Here is a 23,890-nt window from a genome sequence, read left to right as displayed (position 1 = left end):
TACAACCTAAAATTACGTCAGTAAGTATTATTTAATGTAATTGAAACTTGATAAATTATATCAACAGTTTAACAATGACAAGTGTTTTTCTATTTTAATTTTCAGAATCAAATGGCAAGGGAAAAAAATTTATTAAATAATTAAATGAGTATTTATGGAATAATAATAATAATAAATAAAAAAAGATGACACAATCAGGTAAAATGATAACTTGTGTTAAATTTTTTACGTAAATTTCAACGTATAAAAATAGATATTCCATTAAATTGTTATTATCATACATTGAGGATAAATAACAATAATGTATATAAAATAAAAAATATAAATATTTTAAGATTAAATTCTAGCAGTACACCTAAAGTTAAATTAAATGGTGTTAAAAACGGTGTTGCTGTAAAAAATATTACAGCAAAAAAGTCTGAAATAAGGCGACTGTTTTCATTAGCAAAACCAGAAAAATGGAAACTTACTGGTGCAATAACATTGTTGTTGATATCATCAACAGTGACAATGGCTGTGCCGTTTTGTTTAGGAAAAATAATCGATGTAATATACACTGAAGATACAGATAAAATGAGAGAAAATTTGAAGAAAATAAGTTTATTATTACTCGGAGTGTTTATTATTGGTGGAATATGCAATTTTGGGAGAATATACTTTATGTCAACTTCTGGACATCGGATAACTCAAAGTTTACGTAAAAAAGCTTATTCGTCAATACTGAGTCAAGAAACAGGAATGTTTGATAAAATAAGCACTGGCGAATTAGTTGGAAGGCTGACTGGTAATTATTTTTTTTTTTCAATTTGTAAAAATATTCAAATAAGATAACATTAAATTTAGTTGTCACTTCACAATTGTTTTAATTTTCTTTAACAAATAAATTATAGCAAAAAAAAATTATTAAAAAGATGGACTTGTAGAAATTTTAATAAATTAAAAATGCAATTTTTTAAAAATAATTTTTTTGTTTAAGAAAATTAAAAAATTGTCAAGTGACAGCTAACTTTAATGTCATTAGAATAGGTATATGGGTGATTCTCTGTAAGGACGTCTTAAATCTGTACAAAATTGTCCAACCAAATTATTTTTGATTTTATTAGAAAAAAAATTAATAAGGGCTACAAAATTATCAAATTAATGATAATAAATACACAGCCGATTAAATTTTTGTTTTTAGATATTTTTGCATCTTTTGCCATATAACATGATAGGGGACTGATTTTTTTATCAAATTGAGAAAAATCAAGCAAACTATTTCGATGCATTCAACTTTTCAAGTTCTTAATGAATATTTACATTAATTAGAATAATATTAAGACTTATGGATCCAATTTTATAAATAAATTATAAATAAAAATAGTTGCCAGGGGACTGAGTTTCTCGCGTTTTTGACACTAAATTAAATGGCGATAAAGCTCTAACAGCCCTATGGTTATTAAATTAAGGCTATTTTGATCCTTATAAACTTTACAGGAGGTAAAACAACACGCTGGATTTTTTGGCTTTGAACTTCTGGCAGGGGACTGTTTTTAAAACGCCTGGGACAAACTTTGGTTTAATGAATTTAATGAAACAAATTAATTTTCGTTACTTTTTATCGAAGAAAATTGTTAGTTAACTAATTTTATAAACATTATGGACCAAATTATATATTATGAACGAATAATTTAAAATTTAATTTTAAAGTTTCAATTTTGGGAATGGGACAGCCCAGGGGACTGTTATTTCGGTGGTTTACGAATTTATAGCAAAAAAACCAAAATTTATTTTATTTTAGTTTTCAATGCTCCAAATAGAAATGTTTTTTTATTTTCGTAATAAATTTTTTCTAGTTACAAAATAACAATTTTTCTAATAAAAACATGCCTGGGACAGCAAAAAACATCCTTACAGAGAATCACCCTTATACTTATGGTATTATTTCAAACATTTGAAAAAAATTTTTAATAAATAATTTATTTTGAGTATTTTTTATCTGTAGATTCTGATAAAAAGAATTTTGAAGTATTAAATAAAGATAACTATTTTATGTCATTTTATCACAGTAAAAACAGTAAATATTTCATTGTTTTGTAATTAAAAAAAAAAAAAAATTAAATGGTAAATTTAAAAATAAATATTTTTGTAACTTTAAAATTTTCAGCTGTTTGCGACTTTCCGCTTCACTAAAAGCTGTTGATAAAACTAACTGAGTTCTCTCGGTTCGTTATTTTACTTGAATAGTTGTTAAAATTTGAATATAATTTTTATTTCTTAAAAATTCTTTAGCAAAAATTATGAAAAAAATTCTATAATAAATTAAAAAATTGAAGTAATACATACATATTAATTTTTTAGTTTTTAGAATACTTTATGAATTACAAAAATTTGACAATTATTCGTTATACGACGTTTCGTCGATTTTATTTCGATATCCTCAGATATCTAGTTTGACAGACAAATAATACAATCATTTAAAAAAATTAATTATAAATGAATTAATATAAAATCAATGCTATTACTGATAAGTAAACATCAACAACTAAACGTCGTATAACGAATAATTGTGTTAGAATTTATTGATGGTCTTTTCACCTGATGCTTATTATATATTATATCTCAAGACCTGAAGTTTTTTATTAAGAAAAATTATATTTATTTTTATAATATAATTTATATTATATAAATTATGTAATATAATATAATTATATTATTTGTTTACAAACATGTATGGAACATTCACAATCCGTGCTTGTAAAAGTGGTCCATGAAATTAAATATTCAGATGGACAGAAATAAAATATTTTTACCTACGATTATTAACTTAACTGTAAAGAATTTTATTTATATTTTTAGGTGACGCACAATTAGTTAGTGCTGCTGTAACAAGTAATATATCGGATGGTTTGCGTTCATCAATCATGTCATTAGCTGGTGTATCAATGATGTTTTACGTATCGCCACAGCTTGCATGTGTTGGACTAGCAATTGTTCCACCGATAACAGGATTAGCAATAGTATACGGCCGTTTTGTTAAAAAAATATCAAAAGACGTACAAAATAGTTTGGCAATATTAGCAACAACAGCTGAAGAAAAAATAAGTAACATAAGAACAGTTAAAGCGTTTGCACAGGAAAATAATGAGATAAAGCGTTATAGCTCAAAATTAGATGATTTATTAAATTTATGTTATAAAGAAAGCTTTTATAGAGGGATATTTTTTGGATTAACTGGGCTTACGGGTAATGCTATTATTTTATCTGTATTGTATTACGGTGGTGTTATGATGTCAGAGTCAACAATAACTGTTGGTAATCTCAGTGCATTTTTATTGTATGCTGCTTATACAGGTATTTCATTGAGCGGTATTTCGAATTTTTACACAGAATTAAATCGAGCGTTAGGTGCAAGTACAAGACTTTTTGAGTTTATTGATCGTGTTCCAAAAATACCAATTGAAGGTGGAATAATTTTAGATTCACCACTTAGTGGTGATATTAAATTTGATAATATTTGTTTCAAATATCCAACTAGAGATGATTGTTGGATATTAAATAATTTTTCATTAAACTTATCCGCGGGTTCGGTTAACGCTATTGTTGGTCCATCCGGTTCTGGAAAATCAACAGTCGCTTTATTATTATTACGTTTGTACGATCCTAATTCAGGTGATATTCTATTGGACAATCATAATATCAAAGAATTAAATCCATCTTGGGTTAAATCACAAATCGGATTTGTATCCCAAGAGCCTATTTTATTTAACGGTACCATTAAAGAAAATATAAGATACGGAAGTAATGATGCAAGCGATGAAGATATTATGGATGCAGCGAAGCTTGCAAACGTTTTAGAATTTAGTCGAAGAATGACTGAAGGATTGGACACTGTCGTTGGAGAGCGAGGGGTTACTTTGAGTGGTGGACAACGACAAAGAGTTGCTATTGCAAGAGCTTTAATAAAAGTAAGATTATATTCCATATCAATTTTTTTATCACATACGTTTGAAAAAATCATCTGATATCATGATGAGGTTCATTATGAATATCATAATGAATCTCATATTTTGACACAAATATGAGATTCATATAAAATCCATATTAATGTACATTTGATACTCGTAATAAGTAAAATGTTTATGGGAAGAAATTTTTTTTTTTACTCGATTACAAAATTTTTAATTTTCTTGTTGGAGTAAGAAAATTTCTAGTAATTTGATTGTGAAATCATGATGATATTAACTTGAATTCACAATAAAGTGATGGTCATATCTGCATAAAATTTATTTTTAATAGAAAAAATGAAATATTTTATTCGAACTTATTACTATCTTGAAGATACATGTCTTCTAATAAGGGATTACTGAAATTTTGAAAAAAAAAATATTAAAAACTCTGCTAACGTGATGTAATTTCCGGTCAGCCCTTGGAAAAAAGATGCGTCCGCGTGATCAGTAGAACTCCTAGCAGGATCATTTGAAGTGAAAAAAAAATATGTGCTCTAGTCAAGACTTCAAACTAGGTCTTGAACGGAAGAAAAAAAAATGAAAATTGGATTTTTACAAAAAAATTGAAAATTTGGTTGAAATTTTGCGGAATTTTTTTTTTTTTTAAATAGTTGTAATTGAAAAGAAAAAAAAATCTTCCGTTCAAGACCTTGTAAATTATTTACCTTGAAAAAAAAATCGATTTTTTTGAAATCGTGAAACCCATGTAACCCCTTAAATCGAAAAAATCTTTTCAGTCAAAAATTTTTTTAAACCAAGATAGTGTTTTTCTAAATATTCTTCTAAGTTAAAAAAATTAAGGAAAAAAATAAAGTAATACAACAGTATAATGCATGATAAAAATACTGTTTTTTTTTTTTTTTTTTTTTTTTTTCTTCCAGTTATTATACATTTCCTTTGATTAACAGAAAAAATGAAAAAATTTTACTAATTGACTTAAAAAAAAATTCGTTCCCATAAGCATTTTATTTATTATGAGTCAAAATATGAGATTCATAATGAACCTCATCATGATATCAGATGATTTTTAATATCATTTTTAATAAAATACTTACCTTGTTGTAGAATCCGAAAATTTTGGTTTTGGATGAAGCTACAAGTGCATTAGATGCTGAAAGTGAAAATTATGTTCAAGAAGCATTAGAACGGGCTACTCAAGGACGAACGGTATTGACGATAGCTCATCGATTGAGTACTATCAAAAATTCTGATAAAATTGCGGTTATTAATAAAGGTAAGATTGTTGAAACTGGTAATTATAATGAATTAATGTTGATTAATAATGGATTATTTAAAAAATTAGTTCAGCATCAGACGTTTAAGTAAATTATTGATTAAATGAACATTTTTGTTATAATGTAAATTGGATGTGGTGAAATGTAAAATTATAAATATATGTTTAAAATTATTTATATAAAAAAGTTGAAAAATTAAATGAAAATGTTTTTTATTTTAGACTAATTAATCTACGTAATAATTAGAAAAATCATGTTTATTTTTAAATTTTTATTAATAATCTGCATATATTTTACCTATACACAGTTAATATACACTTAAATTAATTTTACTATCGTAATTTTATTACTTAATTTTTATTTATAATTATATTTAATATTACGTGTACCCCTTTATTGATAGCAATTAATTCCATTTTACATAACTATTAACGTAACATCTTTCACGATTTATTTTTATCAAATATTTATAAGTTTAATTACTACTATTTTTTTTTTTTTTTAATTTCAAGTATTCTTTTTTTTTTATTATTTACTGATATAAAAAAATTTTCAGGCAGTGACATTAAAGTTAATGGCATTTTGACGGTATTTTGGTAGAACCACGTATCCCCTATGTATTTTTAAAAGAAAAGTACGAGGTTTTACTATCGTACTGCCGATATCTGGTGCATTTTTCTTTTTTTATTATCATATGAAACTATTGACCACTTTATTAACTAATAGTAAGAAAGATCTACTTTTATATAATTCTATCGTGTAATAAATAATTAAACTACATACATCAGACAAATAATTTATAAAAAAAAAAAAAAAAAACTACAAACACAAATAATTCAAAATTGTCGGGGCACGTGTCTTGAAGTAAATTAATTCTTATAAATAATTGATTTTAACCGATAGAATATTAAAAATATTAGTAATAATATATTAATTGATAATGAGTAATGTATCCACTAAGTTTTATGAAAAATTTATGTCGAAAATTTAATATTTTATTTTCATTCAAATGTCAATAGATTTAAGCCACGGTAAAAAAATAATAAGTCATGAAATATTTATATAAATATATGCATATATGTATAAAATATATACATATATAGATATATATTTATTAACTTCTTATCTGATCTCCACTTTCTTGTTCCATTGGTTCGTCTTGTTCAAATACTGGATTAGGTTCTTCATTATCAACTTCCATTGATTCTTCTTTCTCCATTGGAGTATTTGACAAATCCGGAATGGTAGGTAACATGTTATTCAAATCATCAGCGGCAGAAACAGTAGCAGCCACAGCAACAGCAACAGCATCATTGTTGCCATCTAAATTAACTAAATTTTTATCTTCTACTTTTAATTCATCTGATTCAGCTTGTTTTTGTATTTCAGTATTATCAGGATTGTCATTGGTACCAGAATCAGCAGGAACTTCAGAATCAGTTTTTGTGTAATCAGATATTTCTAATTGAGTACTTGGTGCAGCGTCAATATTAGTTAATTCATCTTTAGGTTCTTCAATAATTGGAATAGGATCGTTAATTGTTGCATTACTAAATAACTTACTGTCATCATCCATAGCTTCTTGAATAACAACACTACTATTTTGTTTATTATCAGCCTTTGAACTCTCTTGTGTGCTTTCATTTACTGAGGACGATGGTAACATTGACGAAGAGGAAGATGAAGACGAAGATGATGATTCTGAAGGAGGTTCTTCAATAATTGGTTTTGGAGTATCCTCTGGGCATTCCTGTGCTCCTGTTGTGGTTTCTTCATTTGATTTTTCCGGGTTACTTCTTGATTCATCAGATGTTAATTTTGGCGTTTGTTCAGCTACAAATGTTGCTTCTGCTTTTATATCATGTGAACATGATTCTGCAGACTGTAATTCCTGATCATTTCTGTCACTACCTAATAAATTATCTGTTTTGTCACACTTAATTGCCGTATCACTGACAATTAATCTACTACTGTCGTTTATTTCAGTTTCTTCTTGAGATGAAACCACTGAAAAACTACGATTATTATCAATTTTATTATTTTTCACTTCATCGATGTCAGCGTCTAAACGTGGGCGTTTTTCCGGTGACTCTGACTCCAAATTACTGTCGTAACATGATTTAGACTCATCATCCGATTTAGAATTTTCATCTTTCAAGTCTTGGTGTAATTTTTCATCAATGCACTTACTTAAATCATCATTTTTAATTATCGATTCAGCTTCAGTTTTATAATTACTTCCCGGGTAAAATTTATCAGTAAGTTCATTATTTAATTTACCAGCAAAATCTTTAGATTCAAATGTTGTTTGGAGCTTTTTATTGGCGTTTGATTCAGAGTTGTTGTCATTTTCAGTGTCCAAACTTGGTTGAGAGCTGGTATCCTCATTGATGATTGCTTCGGAAACATCATTGATTGATGATATCTGATCTGTGGAGTTAGAAAGATTATTAACAGTAGTGATTGTGTCGTGAACAGAGTTAGGAATTGTTATTAATGGGGTACTCGACAAATCATGAGCAGCAGATATAAAACCGGAGACGGTCATTTCTAATCTTGATGTCTGGTCCTTGTTATTATCCTGAATTGATAAATTACTACTGTCTTCAGTCGATTGATTATTAGTATTAACATCTTTAGTCAATATTTTATTTGATGGTGAAATAGTATCAACTAATGATTGATCATGGTCTGTTGGTGTAAGTGATGATGATGAGTTAGCGTCAGCAGTGCAATCTTTAACCCAAGATTCCATTTCAACTTCTTGGGAGGATTGATTGTTAGGAGTAATATTATCATCGTCAATAGATCCATTCAACATACTCTCACCGTTTTCGCTTCGTCTTGCTGCTGGACCAGGTTCTTTTGTTGACACAACAAGTATATTTTTTTCAATGGCTCGCATGAATTTATCAACACGGTTATACTCTTTACGTGGCGATGTCAATAATTCACATATTCTTTGAACAGTGAATGGAGCACTTGCAAATGATTCCAAAAGTTCAAGAAGATTGCATTTCATAATGTCGTAATTGAAATGCTCAAGATTTGGGCTTGATGCCAAATCAAGCGCCGGACAATTTTCATAAAAATCCGTCATCACTCGTACTAATTTTTCACGAAATAATGGTTTTATTAATGACCATTGATATACTGGGTCACCAGTTTTAGCAACAAAACAGAGATAATCTTCAAGCTCACGTGGAATTTCAGATGGTCGCATTTTAGAAAATTCATCGAGAGCTTGTAACACTTCCTCAGGGTTATCCATTTTGTTGGGTTAATTATTGTTACTTTATTTATTTTATTATCAACTATTATTTTATTTTTATCGTTTTTAATTGTTGATATATTGTCAATTGTGACAATTAAATTTCAACTTGTTTATTTAATAATGACTTTATATTTTAGTGCTTAAAAAAAAAATTATTCAACACAAATTCAATGAAAGAGGTTGTTAGACTTAATGTTAACTGCAAGCACTCTGAACACCACACACTAACTTTCAGGCCGGTAAACAGTAACACCGAGAAAAATCCTGAAGTTGGTGACACGTTCAAAACAAAATGGCGACAATCGTTTTCGAAATTTGTAATGATGGCGCCACTAGTTAGAAGGCGCGAAAAATTTAAATCACATAATGATATAAAAAGAAGCATAAGCTAATTAAAATTTCATAATAATAAAATTAGTGACATTAAAGTTAGCTGTCACTATTATAATTTTTTTATATTTTTTAATAAATAAATTTGCTCCGAAAAATTATTTCTGAAAAATTGCATTTCTTAATTTTCTAAATGTCAATTTTTTGTGAAAATGAAGTTAGCCGACATTTAAAAATTTTTTATTGAAAAAATTTCAATTAAACAATTTAAAAAAAATGTCACATGTAAAAAACTTGAAAAACTCTGAGTGCAATTTTTTATAAATATCTTTTTCGTTGTAATTTAATTAATATAAAAAATCAAAAATTTTTAGACGTCTGCTAACTTCAGAGTCATAATTTTTTGTTCTCATTTTTTTTGTCATAATTTATTTGTTAAAAAAATTTTTTAAATTAATTATTGTCTGCTCAATTGATTCTCATTAAAATTAGCCGACATTTTTAATTTTTTGTTTATTTTTCATTTATTAAATTAAAATTAAAAAATATTTTTTAAAAATTGCACTTATAGTTTTTCAAGTTTTTTGCAAGTGAAAAAAATTTTTTTTTAATGATTTTATCAATACAAAAAAAATTCTTAAATTTTTTTTTTAGAAATTACAAAAAATTTTAAGTGCGAATTTTTTAAATTACATTTTTTATGATTGATTGGTTATAAAAATTAAAAAAACCGTCAGATGTCTGCTGATTTTAGTATCATTTCTTACTATTGTTTTTTATTCTGTAACTGATTCTTTTCGTGGTAACACAAACACTGGCGATGTGCTATTTTAGATTTTCCAATCTTTTTTTTTATATCATACCTAAAACTAAATCGGTAACTCTATTAAATTTCGCTCCCTTATTTCAAAATGCAAAAATACCTGAAAACTTTATTTTAAATCAAAAAAACTTACTAAACTTAATTTTTTTATCATTCTTTTGTTTTCTTATTTCACATTCGATTTTATTAATTTCTTAATGACTTGGAACGAGTTAATTATAAATATATTTCTTTACAATTAAAAAACAAAATAAAAAATTGATACACTTCTGTTTCTTCAAAATTTAAAAGCATATTTTTTGGTTTTTTCAATTTCAAGGTATGTTTCCAAATAAAAAAAAATATTTACAATTAAAATAAAAAAATGTAATTTGTGTGCTAACTTTAGACCCCCTGACTTGGAATAATAATGAATAGTTAATAAATAAAAATTATTGTAAAAATATCAATTTAAATAAAAGAAAAACAAATAATAAATGAGTGATTAACATTTTTTATTTTAAATTAGAAGCTATAAAAGTAATAATCAAAATAATAAAGAAATTTTAACAACCTCATACTTTCGTTAACAAATGTAATTTACATTCAAGCAGATGTGGTTAGTCCTTAATTAAGAATTTTCATAAATATAAATCCATAGATATTTATTAAAATTTGATTTGACAATAATACATATGGCATATTATGCAAAAAATCATAAAAATTTATACAATTAGTAGGCAAGTATCATTTCATAACTTATTGTATTATTAAAAACTAACGTGATGAAATATTGTTTTTAACAACGTAACAGAGAAGATTATGAAAAAAAATTCGTTGTACTAAATGTTTAGCTACACTTTCTTCTCGCGATATAGATGCTTGTTTACTAAATAATTAAGTACTCAATTTATTCGATGAATTATTAAATTTGATATAATAATAATCAATTTTTTTGGATTATCGAAAGATAATTAAATACAATTTTTTGTTTTTGTAAAAAAGAAATATGCATTTAGGAATGTATTAAATATAGTGGCAAAAATTAATAAAAAAAAAAAAAAATCTAAAAAACGGTTGACCCTGCAGACCATTTCGGAAACTTTCTGGTATATTCGAGCTTAATATGCTTGAAAAATTTCGTATTCCAAAGTTTTGAACTTTTCGAGTTCGATACAACTTTTATACATTTTCGAGTTCTCCGAGTTGCATTGATAGAGAACTTTTTTGAAGATTTAGAAATGCAATAACTCCCGAACGAATCAACCGATTTTGATAAAGTCTGGGGAATTTTATGTGTTTTTTAAAGCACAAAAACATAGCATGCGAAAAAAAAACACTTTTTCTATATTTTTAGACGATATCTTTCAAACGAATTAACTGATTTTGATGAGGTTTGTGAAAATCGATGTTGTTTTATGGAGTCAAGAGCTGATTAGGTTTTAGAGTCGATCGATACTCTAGTTTGAAAGTTGTCCCAAAACCACTTTTTTCGAAAATTTTATTTTTGAGATTTCTCAAAATCTACAAAGCCGAAGTGACTCAATCAACACGGAACCGTATTTTATTCCGTCAAATCGTTCTACAGTAATGAGAAGTTTACGTACTGACATCTCCGTATAAATAATTAGAATTGTTTCTTAGGAACTCAAAACCTGGATATTTAATGAGAAGTTGATTTTCGACAATTGAGTTGAAACCAACAACTTCCCAGATTTTAAAACCATTGATTTTCATGGCGAAAAGTTAAAAAATCTACAAAATAATTTCTTGACGTCAAGTCGATAAATTTAAGCCAACAAATACTGTACTAAAATTTACAATAAAATTAATAACCTAATTTTTTAAATATCACAAATAATAATCATCTATTCCTTTTAATTTATAAATATTACACATCAAAGATCTTGACAAAAATGTACAAAGCTATTTTTACGTACCATACTAGATTTTAGTGCCAATTAATAACTAATAAGTCACTTTTTTTTTTTTTTTTTTTTCATTCCTAGATTAATCTTACTATTGTAACCTATTATATATATTCTTTTCGCGTAGATTAATAATAAGATAACGCAACTTACAAATAGTAACGTATTTTAGTATTTATAAAATAAAGCTTATAAAATATAAAATGAATTGTTTTTCAATTAATATTTCCGATGATCAAAACTCAATAAATCACGTTTTTTTGTTGGTAAAATCCGCTGTCTATTAAATGATAATATCTGAAATTTAAATAATTATTTTAATAAGTAATCAATTACTTTTGACTAGAAATCATAATTATTCATCCTTTGACTTGTTGGTCGTGGTAGGCGGGCTTTCAGTAGTTTGGCGTATCTTAGCTCGCTGTCGAAGTTGAGCTCTTTTTAAATTTGTTGTTAATTGACTGGATTGATAAAGCCAACTTGCCTAAAAAAAAAATTCAGTAATAAATGAAGGGGAATAAACTTGAATTACTATTGATAATTCAATAATTATAGCTAAAAAAACTACTAAAAATATCTTGGGAGGTTGAAATAAATGGAACCCAGACACCTTAACACTCATCAATAGATTATAAATAGTATTATCAATTTTTGTAGGCAAGATCATTTTTAATTATAAATGAAGCTAATTTTAGAAAAAAAAACTTTGATGATAAAATTATTTTTTTACACCAATTTAGACCAGCAGTTATAGAAAAAAAATTGAATTTTTAAATTGATTTTAAATAAAGTGAGAATGATTAAGGATGTTCTTTTAAAATTTTTAAAAACGCTGCATTTAAAATTTACCATTTTACTTTGTAAATATTGACGTTGCTTGTATTAGAAATTTAGTAACTGTATTTTATACTTTTTACATATCATACGATCATTTTTTAGGTACGAAATGATGAATATCAAAGTCAAAATTCTTAATTATTGTACTTTGACATTTTCGACATTTACGTAGCGAATATTACTGTTTGAAATAGTATTTTCTTCTATGTAAAGAATAAATTGTAGCATTTAAATAATAAATATTACATAGTGATAATTAAAATCACGATTTTACTGTTTGAAATGGTAATTTTTAGCAGTTGACCATTACTTATTATGAATCGACTATTATTTACTACAGTTGATTTTTTTTCGTGCATGCGGTATGAATTAAATAAATTATCCGTCTTTTTAAACTTGAAAGTTTGTTGTATACTTACTACCATTATCATACAGTTCATTAATATTGGAACAGAAAATACTATAGATATAAAAAGGCCTTTAGAATCAAAGTATTGTTGTTTTGAAAATAACCTGAAATAAAAAGAATTTTTATTAATATAAAAGTAAAATAAAGTTATGTCCGCAATTAAAGAATCAATTTCGGATATAGTACTTACATCCATTTACTGGCAGCAACTTCATTTATGCTTTCGGAGAAATAAACTAAGAGTACTGCAATAATTAAAGGAATTTATATTCAAGTTTATTTAAAAACGTTAAGGGTAAATTGAATATTTAATTTAAGTTACATTACGTTAATATGTAGTAAGGTATTTAATTAATAAATTACTTACAAAGAATTAGAAATAATATAATCTGGAAGTTAGCGTGATTTCTGGTCATCAAGGCAGTCATTGTTACGGCGACATGAAACGCTAATAAAATTGCTAGCCATGGATCTTTCCATTCAATCTGAATATGTTAAGATAAATTGTTATTAGTTGAATTGAAATTGTGATAAATATTAATCGTGTAAATAATTATTAGGAAAAAAATATAATTATTGCTAAAAGAATTTACTACTTTTTATTATCTCTAAATTGTAAAAGATAAATTTATAGAACTTTCATTCATACTATTTTAAGTGTTAAATAAATGAAAATGAAGTTAGCCGACATTTCAAAATTTTTAGAAATTTTTTATTGAAAAAATTTCAATTAAAAAATTAAAACAAACATTTCACATGTAAAAAACTTGAAAAACTATAAGTGCATTTTTTTAAAAATATCTTTTTAGCTGTAATTCAATTAATAAAAAAAATCAGAAAATTTTTAGACCTCTGCTAATTTCAGGGTCATTTAAATAAGGACAAAAGTACTTTTATGATGAGAATTAAATAAACTTATGATTTATTACAGTGAAAATATCGAAGTATAATAATTTTTAATATTTTGAAATCAAATAATATAAAATCAATCAAAGAAAATCACAACATTTCATTATAAGATTTAAAAGAATTTCATATTCTTGAAATAATTCTATAAGATGTTAAAAACCGGATTATTAAAGCAAGTCAATCATAAAGAAATAAACAAATAAGAAGATGAAAAATTTCTGTCCTTTTAAATTTTTTAATGCCAAAAAAATATTTAAAATTAAAAAATTACAGTATAACCTAAATTTTTAACCTCCATAAATTAATTATGCAAAAAAAGCATTTATGCTAATAAGTGTACCGTTGAAATCAGAAATAATTATAATTAAAAAAAAAAACATCTCAATAATTAATAATGATAATAATAATAATAATAATAATAATAATAATAAAAATAATAATAGAAAATAAATAAAATACTCACACTTTGCAAAAAAGGCCAAACACCGTCGATTGTGTCTGTAGCAATAAACTCTGAGCTCGACATTTGTTTATGCTAAGTTATCTTAATTATCCAATTATATTTATTTTTTAATAATTAATAGTATATACATAGATCAAAAAGTATCGTCATTTATCTGCACTGCACATGTGTATACAAAACTTCTAGACATGAGTCAACACATTGCATATTTTTTTGTATTGCATGTAGGTATATATATTTTTGTATACTCATCCATGTGCAGGAAATGCAATTTCACGGACGTAAAATAAAATAATACAATTTATGACTACCTATGCATTTATTTATTCTGGTACAATTAGTTAATACTTTATAGAGAATAAAAAAAAAACATTCACGTAACTATTAATTCAATTAGTCTATAATTCTATTTTCAATATAATAAAATTGAAAAAAAATATGCTGCTCACTCCATCTATGATCCCGCCTTTTTTTAAATTGATGAATTTGAAAAATGAAAATTTTTAGAGTTGCAGTCAACTAATCACACTGACAACATTCTGAATTCATAAATTACTAGAACTTCGAAAGTTAATATAAAATGTAATTTAAAATAATTAATTTTACAAATTTTAAAATTCCGAAAAATATTATGTTGAATAGAGGAAAAAACTAAAGCTATATTAATAGAATCTTTCTAAGTCACAAAGTCTCAATAAATTAAAAAACATAACAACGAAAATTTTCATGCTAAAATAAACATGGAAAAGAGAAAACTTGAAAAATTACATTATAAATAGTAATAAGTGTTCCATCGTATGCAAAACTAGAAAAATTACAGTTCGAAATAAAATTTTTGTAATTCAAACTTTGAATGTTAATTTTCAAAGCTTTTAATGTAAATATTACATTTTACAATATAATTCTTATAAAATCTGTAATACTTACAATCTGAAACTGTAATTTTTCCAGTTTTCATCACGAAGCGCCACGTTACATTATATACTGTAATTTTTCTATTTTTCTGCCCTCCGGCCGGAAAGTGGCAACTTTCTGGCCGCTGTGCTAAACGAAGTTGCCACATTCCGGCTACGTCGAGCAGAAAAATAGTATACACACCTTGGCCAGTAAAAAGTAAAGCCTCAGACCGCATGTTTGTCAACCTCGGCTTCGCCTCGGCCAACAATTACATGTGATCTGAGACTTTTCTTATTTTACTGGCCTAGGTATGTAATATACTATTTCTTTTTTCCGTGAATGAACAGACGAATACTCATTGAGCCGAAAAATGTAAATGTATAGTTATTTGGGTGAGTAATTTCCGAATCATTATTCGGATGAATATACGTTGGAACGAACCTTTTTCGAAATTACATTAGTTTTAACTCTTAAGGAATATATGTAGTATCAGAAATACTGGATAGGATATTGATGTTGTTAATATCTAAAAAGGATATCACAGGTCAGATAATTTAAGTGTTGTGTTTATTAGGAAATAATGCAGAGGTCTGATGTCTAGAATGAATAGTTCTTCAGGACTGTCTTCTCAAGTCCTTTTTCTTAATTACTCTACCTACTACTTGGTCCTCTCATCCCACTCAGTCATACTTTTACAATGCGCAAAACTAACTTAAACTTATAGTTCCCACGCATTTCCAAAATACTTTTAAAATTCACACTCACACTTTTACTTACAACAATCTTACCTATCTGTCAAAACATCTGCAAACAGCATGTTCGACGTACTTACTTAAATCTTATAATTTACAATACCCTAAACCCTTGGTTACAAAAGTGAAAACTCTACACTGATCATAAAACTAAAAAAAATAAGTTACAGTCTAATTTTACAACTCTACATATAAGATTTATGTTTATCTATATTTAAGAGCTCGGTATTTTATCATTTACAAAATTGCTTTTCGGCTGATATTCTATTTAAGCTAATGTATTTTATAAACTTTGAATGTAGCGGAATTAAAATTTTTTTAGAGTTTTGATAATCGAAATGTTGTCGATCTGACTGGTTGACCGCAACCCGATTTTTAATAGAACCTTTAGTTACAGTTTTTAAAAATATTTATTTCTTCATTACTTGAACAGAAAAAGGAAAGCATGCACAGTAAAAAATTTTGCGTCAATACATCAAAAAATTGTGTTAAAAATTTTTATGTTAAATATTTAACACTTTTTTTGTGTTAATTTAACACAATAAATTTTAAATTGATTTAGTGGCAGTTGAGTCAAGTTTACATTTGTGATAAATTTAAGAGCCGGTCCCTTTAAAACAAAGAAGATTTTCGGAAAAAAAAAAATGCTCTGCTACGTAAAAGATTTTTTAACAATCTATTTTATATCAGAGCGTTTTTTTCAAAATTCTCATTTGTTTAGAAGAAAAACATAAAACTGCAATTAGCTTTATCATCACGAGTGCAACAAGGATAGTACCGTTTCTCTCCGTGAGTGCGACGCGAGAAAAAGATGGGATCGACTGTTAAATGTGAATTTTTTTGTTGACATTAGAAAGACTAGACATAAATTTAGAGTAATTAATGATTTATTTTAAACAATAGCGATTATTTTTAATAATAATTGCATGTATGCACCTCAACGATTTTTTTTTCCTTGTCATTATTGAATCTAAGTTTAATTTACTAATCTGTTACGTTTTTACTGTAATTAGTTTTGTTCTAAATTAAACAAATTTTGTTTACTAATAATACAAATCTAACTTAAATAAATGAGTATAAAAACATTATACATTAAACATAAAAAACTAATTAAAGGTAAAAAAATAACCAATGTTCTATAATCGGTCAACTACTGGAACATTCCGGTCAATTTACTGGATCAAACTGGTCAACTACTGGTGTTTTTATCTTACGTCCATTTAAATATGAATTTATATGTAATTTTATTAATAATTCAAACAAATAACATCACATTTAAAAAATATTTAAAGCTTAAATAAACTTTGAATTGTTATCTTTTAACACATAATGATTAAATCACAATCAATTGAAATGCCAAAAATCCTTAATCGGTCAACCACTGGTACATTTACTCCCTATACCCTAATTATAAATTTTTTTTTTGTATATCTATTTTTCAGGAAAGAGCCTACTAACTCTGGACATTAAACAATTGTCAATTTCTGTTAATATGTCACTAAAAGCTGAATGCTCGTTAAATGTTTCTGATATCAAATCTGTTGATGCCTCCAATGTTGTCTCAGCCAGCATAAAAGTCAGACAGACGTCTTGATGAGGGTTTTTTAAAGACGTCTTTAAAACGTATATAAGACGTCTAACTATGACATCGTAACGACCTCATTTTTGGGGACTCTCAATAGAGGAGTCTTTAAGAAGTATTTTTTCTGGACAAATGGACAAACGGAAGTATCTCTGACACATTTCCACAACAAATGAAATCTCAAAACGCATTTTATGCATAAACAAATGAAAATTTTCAAGAAAAGGGCTCGCTCTTCGATAGATAATTTAATTATCTATCGAAGAGTGAGGCGCTTTTTTCAAAATTTTATCTTATACATGAGTACAATACGTTTGAAAATTAACTATCAACCGCTCCTAAGAAAAGTGTTTTTCATACAATAATTAAAAAATTTTGAAAACGATAAAATTCAAATAATAGCTTTTACGGTTGTTCGGACATAAATGCACTTATCAAGATCAAAAGAAATTTTATAGTGAAATTTCAAATCATCTTAAAGGTCTTAATTAAATTGATATGAATAGTAAAACGTTTAGTAATATTCTATTGATTTACGATTAAATCTAAACTTATGAAACGATAGGTGTTCTTTTTTTTTATTTTTAATTTCCCACTAAGAAAATCAATGATTTTCAAAAATCATTTTGCCGAGGATGTCACTACGTCCGTATGTATGTATGTATGTATGTATGTATGCATGTATGAGTATTTTTTTAAATCAGGAGGGGAATCTTTTAAAGACACCGACAGATGATGTTATTGATAATGTAGGATTTCCATCCACTAAACTCCCCTCTTCTTGCTCCCCGAATGAAGATGAGAGAAAAACGGGATTGGAACCGCGTTCGCATTACTTCAATCTAGCCCGTTTTTCATCTCACGACGCCTGCTTCTGATTACCGGTTCCTTTCAGCGGCTTTTTCTTTTAAAAGGCGCTATCTATAAGTTGCGACAGCTGACCAGTTATCTTGTTGTTTGAGCACATGGGTCAACAAGCTCGCGGGGGAGAGGCTGGTGCCTGTAATTTCTTCAGTGCTGCTTCTGTAGTCCTTCCACTAATCACACTCGAAGAACGTGTGTTCGGCATAATCGATTTTGTCTGTGCAGTATTTGCATTTTGCACTTCAGCGTGTAGTGCAGACCTATTTTGAAGAGATAAGCGTTAAAATTTTCGAGTCCTGTTAATAACTGGGTAAAGAAGAAGTCCGTATCCCCGTGCTTCCGAGAGAGCCAGTCGACCTGCCCGTCTCCGGCGATGTCCATCGGCCCTGCCATTCGTGTAGCGGTTTCTTCTTCATCTTCGCTCTTGTCTCCTTAGAGTTGTAACTCAAATACTAGTAAGTCGATAGACGCGGCTCCCGCTATGACCAATACAACCGCTTCGGAAACCGTACGGTAGGCAAAGGCAACCCTGAGAGCGCCTCGTCGATGTACTGCTGCTGTCTTGCGTCGTTATGTCGTTTGCTTCAGGATGTCTGCCCATATCTACGCTCCGTAAAGCAATACTGCGAGTGGATTGCTTCCAAAAGAACTCTTCTCTTTTTGGTTCGTGCACGGAAAAAAGAAAAATAGAAAAATTACATTATATAATGTAAACGTGGAGCTCCATATAGAAAACTGGAAAAATTATAGTTTCAGATTGTAATTATTACATTATGATGTAAATATTACCTTTTACAATGTAATTCTTACAAAATCTGCAATAATTTCGATAGAGTCCCAAAAGTTGAACCTAAATCTAAAACATTATAGATACTTACAAACCTGAACGAATTATAAATTATGTGAAAATATCGACACTTCTTGCTGCCATATAAAAGTTGCAACAATATCGAACACAAATAACATATATTTATTTTTTTCTTTCGTTTATTCAATGTACAAGAATAAGTTGTCATTGCAATAAAAAAAATAAAAATAATAGTCGTATATTATTCATAAGATTTATTCATTAATATAACATCGAACAAAGACGTCAGGCATTGTCTTTTCGTATCAATATTAATTGTCATTATCATTATCATATGATTGATATTTTCATCGTAAACTAAAGGTAACTTTTTACGCTGTATACCCTACAGCTATTCAATTATTTATAGACAACACAAGAAACAGTACGGGTCATATGGGGATAAATCATTTGTGTTATTTTTAATAATTATTCACTATTTTTCTTTGTTTGTTTCAATTTCTGAATAATTTTTATTGAGATTTTAAGTTATTTAAACTATTATTCGATTTCTAAAAATAGCGTGTAAACAACTAGTAAATATTATAAATAAAAGGTAATTGTACGGTATTTTTATTTCCTCCGATAACCGAAATTTTTCCTTAATTCAGTAATCCACGATTTTAGGCAGCAAATGTGCAGCTAAAAGAGCAGCATTGGCATTTCTATAGTACATTGGTGTAACAGAAAAAAATTTTTTTATACTGGTTTTGCCAACACTCGTAAATAGCTACTAATTTTATTTTAATAAAATTTAAATACATAACTGCACAGAAAAATAAATTACTTTGAATCAAGTAAAATTTACGAAAATCAAGAATAATTTCTTAGTTTAAGATTTTTTTTACTCAAATTAAGAAGATCCAATTTTTCAAAATTATTTACTTGATTAAAGTAAATTTTTTTTTCTGTGTGTAAGAAATAATAATTAATACGTATGAATGATGAGTTAAATAAGAAATTTTTGCAACAAAAAATCACCGTAACGTTACTACTGTAATTTTGTGAATAGCATTTTATCTTGGAGATAAAATGCTTCATAAGCTTTTTTTTGAAACATTCCTATTAATTAAGATGGATAACAATGTTGAGCAATTAATATTAGTGGTGCCAATTTATAAACATTGTTGCTTTCATACATTTTCCAGTTTAATTTCAAACAATAAAATTTAATGAAAATAAAATAAAAATATAACTGTTGTCATTCATGTGTGGGGAATTCCACGCAAAATCAGGCGGCTTGAAGAAATTTTTTTTTTAATTTTCTTAATATTCTGAATTTTTCAGTACCCGCCGAAAAATTTTTCTTGTCGAATTCTAAGATTTTTTTTTATTATCAGTTTGAGAAATATCGAATTTTAAAAAAATTTGTTCTTTTTTCAGTTTTTTGCTCATAACTTCTTTAATAATAGTCCAATCAAAACTTTTTAATTTCTCGCTACGTAAAATTCATGATTTTCAAAAACTGAGAAATTATTGGTTTCACTCCAATTTTCGAAAATTAAGTTCTCATCGCATCTTCACATTTTAAAGTCCTAGAAAGACACTAATAGGACTCATAACGAGATTCGACTGTACTTGAATTTAAAGTTTATCCAAGTATGCAAACTATGGCTGTTAATCAATAAATATGAAAGTTTTACAATTTGTTATTTCAAGTAAATAAAATAATGATAATATTAGAATGTGTATTTTATAATAAAAGTCATGGATTGAATGCATTAGAAGCTAGCAAGTTTAGTATCTGCGTAGTTGTGTGAATTAATTAAGTCTGATGCTCTTTATTTAAAGGTCATACGTTTGTGCGATGGACAAAGGATTGAACATGTGTACGGTAGATCATGGTTCGAATTAAGTTGAAACCAAGGAATTATTCTGTAAACCACTAACCAGAGTTCAGAGATTCCATTGTAAGCTGACATCGATACCGAAATATATTTCTTAAATAAAAAAATCTTAAAAACGGTTGACCAGTTCGAGGAATTCGGAGTAGTTTTTTGGAATGATAACAAAAGATTACAATCCACTTCAAAAACGATAGGACGCAAAATTTTGAAGTTATAAAAAAGTATATTTTTTTAGCAATTTTTCAAGAGCATATCAATATTTCCCTCGAATAAATTGTTCAATTTAGATTTAATTCGTGGCAATAGGTGTAATTTTTTGACACACATTGATAAGCTGTGTCCATTAAAATAAAACAATCTAGAATGTGGGGCAAAGTGGGCCCCCTCCAAAAATCTTGTCATAAACATTTTTTTCGCATATTTTAAAATTACTTTTCCTCAAGACCCTTTATTTGAGTTTCTACGTGAATTTTTCATTTTACATATTTTTGTAAAATAAATAAAATAAAAAAGAATCAAAACTGGAAAAAATCAAAATTTTGAAAAAATGCAAAAACAAATTTAATTTCCAAAAAAAAAATTATTTTCGATAAGTGAAAAAAAATTTTTGTTGAATATTCCGAATTTAAGAATGACAATTAAATTAGAAAAAACAAATTTTTGAAAAAGGTAGTGTTACGTTCTCGTAAATTTTAAATTTATTTAAAGTTTTATAAATCTATTTTAAAAATCATTAAATAATTATTTAAATCATTTAATTATTATCCGAGGTATTTCGTAACGGAAATACCTCGAGATAACAGATTTATAGAACGTCAACGCAGCCTAGTAGACTAAACAGTCTACGTTGTGGGTTTTGGACTGCGTTGATGTTCTCATAGGGTAACCTGAGATGCAACGTTGCTTAAATTCATTATAAAACTCATTGTAATTATTATTGTATGATACATTCTGTCTCCAGACTTCCTCTGGAACAGTCAGTCCGAGGACTTAGCAGAGGAGGAATCTCTGCTGGTCCGAGGCTGAACCTGCCAATTCCTTATTAATAAATACTTCTTTTTTAATTGTCAATCGATTAAAATGGATACTTATTAAAACCTTCAACCAGGGTTGAGAGCGCTTATCAGCGTTTCACCCTGGTTCCTTTACCTCGAGCGCTAGCCAGCGTTCGGGTATCCTATCCAAAAATATCCTAACTATTACCCCCAGAGTAAGAGCGCTTATTAGCTGTTCTCACCCTGGTGAAATCGCCCAGAGCGCTAGCCAGCGTTCAGGCACTCTACCCATTATCTACCTATAGGCAGGTAAAACAAAAGTAAAATATTAAAATATATTTTATTTATAAATTAAAAATCTGAATTATCAAAACTTATATGTAAAAAGTACTTCGCGGATAAGTCAGTGACATGACCCACCTGGAGTCTATCGACTTTCTAACGAGGTCAAAATCTGGACATTTAAATAAATTATTTAAATTTAAAAATTAATTACACCCAAAATTTGGGAACGTAACAGTAGAATTAAAAAAAAATTATTTTGATTTGTAAAAAAAAAATATTTAAATTTCGAATTTTTTCAGAAATTAAAAAACGATTTAATAATTGTACTTTTTTAAATCTGTAAGTATGCATTTTATAATTTTTAAACGAGTCAACATAGTTATTTTTTTATTTTCATTCAAAAAACGAAATAAAAAATTTACCCCGCTTGGAGTCAATATGACTCCCGGAGAGAGTAAATTAATTGAAAATCATTCACTCTGCATTCACTTTCACATCACTCCGCATTCACTTCGACAATTTTTTGCAGTGTACGATTATTAACGTTACTTTTATTATCGCATGTAGCCTTAAGATTTTGCCAATAAATCACTACTTTAAAGATTGTACACTAAAACTAAATTATTTTTTCATATGTTTTTATTATATTTTTTACCTAAAAATTTTTAATTTTTAAAATTTTTTTTGTAGAACATTTTTGTGAAAATTCAAATTAAATGATTTATTTCCACCAAGCTTTCGCGTAAAAAATTACCTGGACCTTTCTTCGAAAATTGTATAAATTTTAAGCATATCGTGACATTACAATGTGAAGTTAAAATCTTTTACTTTCTGAGACATATTTACACAGAAAGAAAAAAAATCTTGAGTCAAGCGTAAATTTTCTTATATTAAGAAAATCTTAAGGAAGACTGAAAATTTCTTGAATAAAGTTAAAATTTCTTGAACGAAGTTAAATTTAAGCCAAGAAAATTTCTTTTTGCTCCAAAATAATTTTGGTCTTCCTTATCATTTTCTTGGTTCAAGAAATTTTTTTTTCTCTACAGGGGATGCGTAATAATAAATTACTAAGTTACATAAATTATAATTACCCCAATTTAAATAATTTTTACCATTTGAACCAAATAAAATATGGGATCATCAAACTTGAATTGATCAATCAGAAAAATGACATCTTCATTAAATAATAAATAATAAACAAAAACTTAATAAATTGAATTATTCAGTACATTAAAATATTTTAATTAATATTAATGACATATGTTAATATGAATTTATTGTCCTTGGTATTGGCACTATCTTTAGAGCGACGATTAAACAATGACAACAATGTATTAAAAAAAATAAACAAATGATAAATCAGAGTGTTAGTAATATGCATGTATTTGTTTCTTCTTATCAGACCGCGACAAGTTTAAAAGCAATAATATGATGCGTGTAGTTTGCATGTATTTGTGTATTTTTTGTAATCACAGGGTGTTGTGATTATTTGGCAGTAATACTCATTTGTCATGAAGATGATGCATAATTTATTTAATGTTACGGATCCCAAAGACTCGATTGGACTTTGTAATGGTCAAAGATTAGACGCAGATCGTGATGTGTAATAAGAGCCTCCCCGATATAACAACTCAACCAGATATAT

At 27.2% G+C, this 23,890-nt stretch overlaps 3 protein-coding genes across 3 annotated transcripts; 1 reads left to right on the top strand and 2 right to left on the bottom strand.

The window, feature by feature from the left end:
* The first annotated feature begins 185 nt into the window (after positions 1-185).
* On the top strand, positions 186-5,418 carry LOC141526548 (ATP-binding cassette sub-family B member 10, mitochondrial). The gene is made up of 5 exons (XM_074241585.1): positions 186-229; positions 336-784; positions 2,839-3,225; positions 3,334-3,947; positions 5,055-5,418. Exons 1-5 carry the CDS (start codon positions 186-188, stop codon positions 5,313-5,315), a joined length of 1,755 nt encoding a protein of 584 aa, XP_074097686.1. The 3' UTR covers positions 5,316-5,418.
* Positions 5,419-6,279: 861 nt separating this feature from the next.
* On the bottom strand, positions 6,280-8,726 carry LOC141535827 (uncharacterized). Its single transcript, XM_074256012.1, has one exon. The coding sequence runs from the start codon at positions 8,493-8,495 to the stop codon at positions 6,339-6,341; it is 2,157 nt and encodes a 718-aa protein (XP_074112113.1). The 5' UTR covers positions 8,496-8,726; the 3' UTR covers positions 6,280-6,338.
* Positions 8,727-10,278: 1,552 nt separating this feature from the next.
* On the bottom strand, positions 10,279-14,527 carry Tmem18 (transmembrane protein 18). Its single transcript, XM_074259203.1, has 5 exons — positions 14,177-14,527; positions 13,172-13,289; positions 12,995-13,049; positions 12,815-12,908; positions 10,279-12,042 (listed from the first exon to the last, which is right to left on the bottom strand). The coding sequence occupies exons 1-5, from the start codon at positions 14,237-14,239 to the stop codon at positions 11,914-11,916; spliced, it is 459 nt and encodes a 152-aa protein (XP_074115304.1). The 5' UTR covers positions 14,240-14,527; the 3' UTR covers positions 10,279-11,913.
* Positions 14,528-23,890: the final 9,363 nt, after the last annotated feature.

The sequence above is a fragment of the Cotesia typhae genome, unplaced genomic scaffold, assembly GCF_013202065.1.
Source record: "Cotesia typhae breed Kobodo isofemale line unplaced genomic scaffold, CoteBio_Ctyphae contig_11, whole genome shotgun sequence".
In the NCBI taxonomy this organism is placed as follows: Eukaryota; Metazoa; Arthropoda; class Insecta; order Hymenoptera; family Braconidae; genus Cotesia; species Cotesia typhae.
Note: the sequence above shows the minus strand (reverse complement) of the source record. Positions and strands in the feature narration are given on the sequence as shown.